Source organism: Pundamilia nyererei, unplaced genomic scaffold, assembly GCF_000239375.1.
Source record: "Pundamilia nyererei isolate P.nyererei 1_Seehausen unplaced genomic scaffold, PunNye1.0 scaffold00245, whole genome shotgun sequence".
NCBI lineage: Eukaryota > Metazoa > Chordata > Actinopteri > Cichliformes > Cichlidae > Pundamilia > Pundamilia nyererei.
Genome location: NW_005187646.1, coordinates 761,272 through 769,195, shown reverse-complemented (window position 1 = coordinate 769,195; position 7,924 = coordinate 761,272). Strand labels below are relative to the sequence as shown.

Sequence of the window (7,924 nt, the reverse complement as noted above, 5' to 3'; positions counted from 1 at the left end):
TAATGGCAACTCTCTTCCGTGTCAGGTGTTGCTGCACACTCTGTCTTGTTTTCCAGGTACGCAGGTATTGGGGCCACAGGCAGGTCCCAAAACAATCGGACAAAAATATGAGTTACTGCACATGGAAATATGAATCTTCTTTTGATTGTTCTCCGATCTGAAGATCACACTGTGCTGCAATATTCATTTTCCTAGTAGCAAAATGGCAATCTCCATGGACATATCCTTTTGCATTTCATACCATGACTCCACTTGCTTCATCGCAGCATTACTTGATAGCTGCAGTCATTCTGGGCACGGTCGTAATGTGATTTTACTTCCAATCTGATAAAACTGGAGCAAAGCTTAGAGATTAACCTTAAAAGCCTTTATGGGTAATCATGTTTACATTCTTTAATAGGTGGCACCATGTGACCAGGCGGTAACCGAGGGTCAAGATGTTGTCATGTCAGTGAAAGCCAGAGGCCAGCCCAAACCCATGGTTTACTGGTAAGACATCTTTTTTCCCCCCTCAAGGTTTTATTGCAGCTAGACATCTCAGGAGAAACCTGAAGCTTTTATCACAATCAAGGTCATTAACTGTCTCACACAAACACCCCTCCATTACGCGCCTGAGCATAAATGATTCTGACAGCCGCTTTATACTGACCCAGGCTGAAGGACAGAGTCTCGGTGAAGACAGCAGGGCACTTCACTGTGCGAGAGATGGAAGATGGCACCAGTGAAATGAGGATCGGCTCGGCTCAGAGGTCAGATGCAGGGCTGTATGCTTGCAGGATCATCAATGAGTATGGAAGCAAACAGGCAGAGTGCAGACTGGAGGTCAGAGGTAGGTGATGAGAAACTGAACTGAATGTTTAGTCATACCATATCTTGTCGTTCTTCCTTATATATGCTCTATTTGTGCTGTTTTCTTTTTCTTTTAATCAACCGCTGCAGCACAAACGGCGTTGACGATCACCAGGGAGGTAAAAGACGCAGCAGTGAGGGCTGGAGAATCAGCCGTGTTTGAGTGTCACATCACGGGACCTCCAGATGTGGACGTGGACTGGTTGTCCAGGGGGAAGCTGATCCAGCCTGCACTGCTCAACTGTAAGATGCACTTTGACGGAAAGAGGTAGGTCCACCTCATGTTGCTGTCACTGCAGCACATTTTATTATCTGACAGATTTTTGGTGTCATAAAAACAAAATTCATTCATTTATTTTTCTTTATGCTATAGGTGCCGTCTCATGCTAAATTCAGTACATGAAGACGACAGTGGGACATATACTTGCAAGCTGAGCACTGCCAAAGGTGAATCATAAGCAGTGCTGTCCCTGTTGCTGAACAGAAGATGAGGTGTGATCATAAATTTTCAGTCTAACTAAAAACCTGTGCAAATTTCCCCTTCAAAGCCATCTTCTGGTGCTGCTGCTCTTTTTAAATCATCTGTACAAATCTGGGATTTTAACCTCAATGATTGTTTCCCCCAGATAGTTTTAGACAGGCACAGTACAGAGTTTTTCTGTCACACTGGCCTCGTTTCGCAAATGTGGCTTGTGCCTTCTTCCTCTTCCCTAAAACGATATAATTCAGGGGTGTCAAACATAAAGCCCCAGGACTGCAACTGGGCCTACAAAGACTCATGGGACATCTTACATCTTAGCTTACATTTTGGAATTTTAACTGTATTTTCATAAATTTTACTTTTTTTCTCCTGATAAAGACCTCCCCAAGCCCACATAATACAGGAATAAAGTAAAAGATAAATCATCACATCATAGATCATCACCCACTACAGAATTTTTCAACAATTTATGCACAGGGATTTTAAATAGGTGTGCCTATGGTTTCAATTTGAAAATCCAAGATCCTGAATATTCTCGAGTTACTGCATTCACAAGATTTTCAGAAAACTCTCAAGTTCAAAGCTCAGAAAACTCTGAACCGCTGGTAGGAATTTGAAAATTCTAGGTGACTTCCTTCCTGAGTTATCTCATTTACAAACTTAGGTGTCCATGCAGCCCGTCTACTTCTCCGACTGGCCAACGGGGTGATGATAATATGTAAGCCATCAGCCTTTTGCGGTTGAGGGGTAAAGACTGAGACATACTGTTGACATTGCACTTATACTTCTTGTACTAAGATATTTCAGAGATTAAATATATTTACAGTGACAGAAAGGGAAGATGTGTGTGGCCCATAATCTGTGACCTGATCTAACTGGTTGGCTCCTTTTCTTCCCAAGGAGTCTAACCTGAAGGTGGAAACATGGCAAATTTAAATCACATAAGGTTTTTTTTTTTTATGATCACACCTTATATTTATGCTGGGTTTTCCATTTCGTGTTTTTGTCTCCACCAGAGAGGTTTTGGTTGGTTGTTCTCCAACTTCTTTAGATGTAATTGAACATATTTCAGTGATACACTTACTAACAGGGCGCATGTGCATCTACAGAGGAGCTGACCTCGAGTGCAAAACTGATCGTCACGCCGTCCAAGGAGCCTCTGTTCACACGAAAGTTGGACATCCTGGAGGTCATCGAAGGACGCACGGCACGGTTTGACTGTAAGGTGAGCGGATCGCCTGCTCCGAGAGTCACATGGATGCATTTTGGTAAGAATCTCAAAGCGGCGGTGTGGTGTTCCTACATTTTTTAGGCTTGTCCAAAGAAATGGCTTTTTAATTTGTCTTTTATAATGTTCTTTCAGAGTCACGAGTGGAGGAGAGTGATAACATTCGCATCCTTCAAGAGGGGGGTCGTCACTCGCTTGTCATCACCCACGTTGGCAGTGACACAGAAGGATTTTACACAGCAGTTGCTCAAAACATTCACGGAAAGTCTGAATGCACTGCTGAGCTGTACGTGCAAGAACCCCGAGCTGCCGTCTCCTCTCACATGTAAGAGAAGCCGTTTGTTTCTATTTGCATCTCATCCCTAATTGTGTAATTGTTAATTCTTTGAAGGCTTTGAGAAGAAAACAAACTATTTTTAAAAAGTCAAATGTTCCACTTTTGCTTTCTAGGGCAAAGAAAAATAGCTCAGATGGAGCGAATGCGTGTGATAAAATCAAGTCGACCTGTTCTTTTCTTCCTCCAGGTCCAAGTTGGAGAAGATGCCGTCCATCCCAGAGGAACCTGAAGTGTTCGACAACGAGGTGGAGAAGAGGACCATGCCGGACTTTGTGCAGCCTCTGGCTGATGTGGAAGTCATTGAAGGGAAGGAGGCGGTGCTGAAATGCAAGGTGGCGGGCCTGCCATACCCAACTATTGCCTGGTATCACAACAGCAGGCGCATTGAGAACAGCGAGGAGCGCAAAATGACTCAGTGTAAGCAGATAAACACACAAAAATAAGTCGTTCAAAGTGGGGGAAAGATGGCGAATAAGAAACCTGTGTGTCTGTTCTCCAGACAGGGATGTCCACAGTCTGATCATTCGGGGCGCTTGTCATGCTCACGGAGGTGTTTACAAGGCTGTCATCTCCAACAAAGTGGGCAAAGCAGCCTGCTATGCTCATCTGTATGTTACAGGTAATCATAGATACACAATGTTTAATGGTATACATTACGGGATACACAATTTCCCTAATATTTTTGTGAAATATATAAATATATATGTATGTTTTTGGAAACAGATATTGTTCCTGATCCTCCTGATGGGCCTCCGGTGATTGAGGCCATTACAGGAAAAACTATAACCCTCAGCTGGAAGACACCAAAGAGACTCGACCCTTCACTTGGTAGGTTCATAACACACCTGCAGGCTGGTGCAACACAGGTGGATGGATATAATGTGTTGGAAAAATCATGTTTAATAAAGAGCTCGAACAAAGAAAGTGCTTAGGTCTCCCACTGACTTATATAAAGCGTAAAGGTTTGGAGATGATCCAATTGAAGCTAAAATTTTGTCCTAATTTGTGTGACTCTAACCTTTGACCTATGACCTTAAGGTACATTTCGAAATCCATATGATTGGAGCAGAACTGGTTCAAAGCCTTGGCTTCTAGAAGCTTTAAAAGATTTTAAAATATAGTCATGCAGTGTGTCATTTTGCACGATTTTATGGCATCACTGTGACGCTGTAGTGTGTCAAATTGGAAAAAATGAAAAGTGTGTTGTACAGCTCTCTCCATGCGTTTTCACGTGAAATAATACTAAGGGGTGACTGTGGCTCAGGGGGTTGGGAAGAGCATCTGTAACCGGAAGGTCGCCAGTTCGATCCCCGGGATCTCTGTCCTGGTCGTTGTGTCTTTAGGCAAGACACACCCTACTGGTGTTGACCAGAGGGGCCGATGGCATGATATGGCAGCCTTGCTTCTGTCAGTCTGCCCCAGGGCAGCTGTGGCTACAACTGTAGCTTGCCTTCACCAGTGTGTGAATGTGAGAGTGAATGAATAGTGGCATTGTAAAGCGCTTTGGGTGCCTTGAAAAGCGCTCTATAAATCCAATCCATTATTATTACTTGATATGGTTTCCTGAAAAGCTCAGTTTTGACCTTGGGCGCTAACAATCAAGGTCTAGGTCAAATATGTAGCCAGCCTTGGTCCCAGTGTGACCTCAGGCCTAGTATATTGTTGTGAAGTTTGAAGATGATGCATAAAAAACTGTGGGTAATAAATCAGTTTTTACTGATTTTAAAATTGAATTGACCTCAATCTCGACCCAATTTTCCCCAAAATGAAATCAGCTTGAGCTGGTATTGATATCTCCCATCACACACAATTTAAAAACGATGTCTTGAAAACTGTGGATGATAGACTGCTAACAAACAAACAAACTGAACTGATTACATGCTCTCTGCATTCAAGGGAGAAAAAATACAGCATTTTTAGCACTGCTTAATCATGTCTTTGCCACCAAGTAATTAAGGAGCATGTGTGTTTACAGATGCCGGCTCCTTGGTGTATGTGGTCCAGCAGCAGCCTCTGGGCTCCATCCAGTGGTCTGTTGTGGCATCAAACCTGAGGGAGACAAACTACACCGTCACCTCGCTGTCAAAGGGAGTCCGCTATGCTTTCAGAGTCCTAGCATCCACTGGGAAAACGCTTAGCAAGCCATCGCCTGCCGCTGATCTAGTCCAGCTGCTGGACAGAGGTATCAAGTGTGTTTAAGAGGCTTATGCTACCACTAATCTGATAATCGACCTTAAAGGACATCATTTCTACTTTTAGGACCAGTTTTGCTTTGTTTTCTTGTAACATACCTTTGACTTCTCTAGGACCGTACTTGAGGAAAGCGCCGATAATTTTAGACAAGCCAGAAGTTGTGTACGTGGTTGAGAACCAGCCTGCCAACATCACCATCACGCTGAACCATGTGCATGCAGCTGTCACCTGGAAAAAGTTAGTTTATTAACCTTCCAGTGATGTCCTTGTGATGTCATTAAAAAGTTTTCATCCGATTTCTTCATAGCATTCATCAGGGTCTGTTTCATAAACTGGATCATATTAACCCCAAGCTTCTTGGGGTTTATTTGGCAGCCCTTATACTAAAGACTAAAAACTTAAATATACAGTTCAAAAGCTTTCATGATGGCTTTAGGGGGATATTAGTGTACTTAATGCTGATCGAGACATACAGCTTGTCAGAGTAAGCCTTTCTTAGTTAAGAAAGACTATGTCGACACACATTCTGCATGTTTTACAAGAGTCTGGGTGCTAAACTGGCCTGCCTGCAGTCCAGACTCATCACCCACTGCCAACATTTGGAGCACAGAAAATTAAATAATGCAAAGCCCACAACGCTGTGCAACAATCAAAACAAAAAAAATGGCTTTCAAAACTACAACAGTTGGTCTCCTCTTACTGGGTTAAAGAAGACTCAGTGCAGCAAACTGGTAAATGTGGCCTTCTCCCAACTTTTCTGAAACCCGCTTACCTCAGGAGGGGCGTGGTGCTGGTCAGTAAGCCGGGGATGTGCGAGATGAGCATGCCGGACGATGATCAACACACCCTGAAGCTGCAGAGGGTCAGGAGCACGGACATCGGTCAGCTGGTGGTCACGGCCAGAAACCAGTTTGGCAGCGACCTGTGCACACTTCAGCTGGCCATGGCAGGTCAGTCCAGACAGGCGCACCACGTGACAAATTTAGCATTTTAGTGAGAATCCAAACAACTTTCTACTTATGTCAACAAGACAAAGTGTGTCTTTATTATTTGATCTGTTGCATAAAAACATCAGCTTTTATATTCATTTAGTGCCCAAAGGAAGATTGAACAACAGCGAGACCTGTCTGTCAAGGCCTTTTAAGTTCCCCAAAAAAACCATACTCCAAAAAAAGGCCATGGGGGGCAACAGGTGGTTTGTTTCAGAAAGCACTTCCGACTTTTCCAAAAGTAAAATTAATTACAGATTTAAATAGCAAAACTAGCTTAAGCATATTTTTACTGTTTTAAAGAAAAAACAATAATGGATACAAATTATGATTCATTAGAATTCAACAAAAATGGCCACAACACCATAAAATGTACTCTGTATGTGCGGTCCATAGTGCTTCTCCACCTTAGAGATGAGCTTCTTTTTTCCTCCTAATTTTCCTGCAGTGCCTCCCAAATTTGAGACCATAATGGAGGACGTAGATGTGCAAGTCGGGGAAACATGTCATCTGGCTGTTGTGGTCGAAGGAAAGCCAGATCCGGATATTCTGTGGTTTAAGGTAGTACATCCAACATTCGACTATAACTCAACTCAACTCAACTGAATACTCAGATGATATTTTTTTAGGTGAATGCTAATAGCTGATTGATCTGCTGCAGGATGATGCGCTCCTCTCGGAGAGCAGCCACTTCACATTTGTTTACGACGACCCAGAGTATTCACTTGTCGTCCTCAACGCTCAGCCCCATCACTCCGGCGTGTACACCTGCACTGCCAAGAACCTGGCCGGGTCCAACTCCTGCAAGGCCGAGCTCACAGTTCATACAGGTCTGCAGTCCAGCGATATTCTTACAGTAGTTGAAAAGATTAGGAATGTGTAAAGTTTAAAAGTTTCATATTCAAAAGTATTGTGCTAACAGATTTTTACCCCATTTGCTGATGATATTTACTGCTTAGAATCGCTAATAAAGGCTAGCTGTTGTTGAAAATTGCTCCTCTGAATCCGCACCATATGGGCGGGACCACAAGGTGTTTTGAAATTACAATGTGAAGCCATCTGTCTCTGAGCTAGCACATAAATACACCCACATATGAGTGTGTGCACCCCCCCACACACACACTCACACACACATCCATACACACAAAGCCAATAAAGATGCCTATGTTGATGCTTTTCTCCAGAGCGAAAAGAAGCAGAAGAGCCAATGGAGGATGAGGGAACCATTCTGAGGAAGATGAGGCGTTTGACAGATTACTATGACATCCACAAAGCGATAGGGAGGTGAGTGTGCGCACTCTTCCTGCCTCACATCCCGACGAGGACGAGGACACTGACGTTAATAGTTACTTGAGTGCTCAGGGTCGGCCTGGAGGGCGGGAGGTAGGGGTAGGAGCTGGTGCGGAGGGGTTGTGTGTGTGTGTGTGTGTGTGTGATGGGAGGGTGGCGGTGGGGTTAGTTGCACCTGCTTAACAACAGCAGACAGAAACGACAGATGAGTCACCAGCCACGAGAGTGGAGTGAACGCATTAGCCGACGACAGATGATTTGTTTTGGTCTAGAGACAGGCATTTACTGTGAATTGCACAGCCACTGGGATGGCAAAACAGGCAGATGAAGAAATCTCCTTTCCACCCAGTGAACAGCATGAGTACCCCAGTAATGGAGTTCAGATTATGAGTCCTTCTCCCAAATATCACAGAAGAGTGCCTAAGGAGAATGAAAGTTAATTATACAATGACTATTGCCCCTCCATTTGTCTTTCCATTGTTCTCACAAAGAAGAATTTATTAATAAAGTGGAGGGAAAGGAAATTAGTCATTAAAGGAACCTATTATCAAGATATA

General features: G+C 43.6%; 1 protein-coding gene across 8 annotated transcripts in view; it reads left to right on the top strand.

The window, feature by feature from the left end:
- The window catches only part of LOC102192658 (striated muscle preferentially expressed protein kinase-like), a 59,832-nt gene that overhangs the window by 38,246 nt on the left and 13,662 nt on the right, over positions 1-7,924 (top strand). For all 8 annotated transcript variants that reach the window (XM_005749459.2, XM_013915016.1, XM_013915021.1 and 5 more), the window contains 15 exons: positions 401-489; positions 654-829; positions 940-1,117; positions 1,223-1,296; positions 2,440-2,598; positions 2,694-2,883; positions 3,083-3,312; positions 3,395-3,514; positions 3,619-3,723; positions 4,871-5,077; positions 5,202-5,325; positions 5,866-6,038; positions 6,526-6,638; positions 6,739-6,907; positions 7,262-7,361. In XM_005749459.2, the coding sequence (XP_005749516.1) occupies positions 401-489; positions 654-829; positions 940-1,117; positions 1,223-1,296; positions 2,440-2,598; positions 2,694-2,883; positions 3,083-3,312; positions 3,395-3,514; positions 3,619-3,723; positions 4,871-5,077; positions 5,202-5,325; positions 5,866-6,038; positions 6,526-6,638; positions 6,739-6,907; positions 7,262-7,361 (2,207 nt within the window). The remainder of the gene's footprint in view (positions 1-400; positions 490-653; positions 830-939; positions 1,118-1,222; positions 1,297-2,439; positions 2,599-2,693; positions 2,884-3,082; positions 3,313-3,394; positions 3,515-3,618; positions 3,724-4,870; positions 5,078-5,201; positions 5,326-5,865; positions 6,039-6,525; positions 6,639-6,738; positions 6,908-7,261; positions 7,362-7,924) is intronic.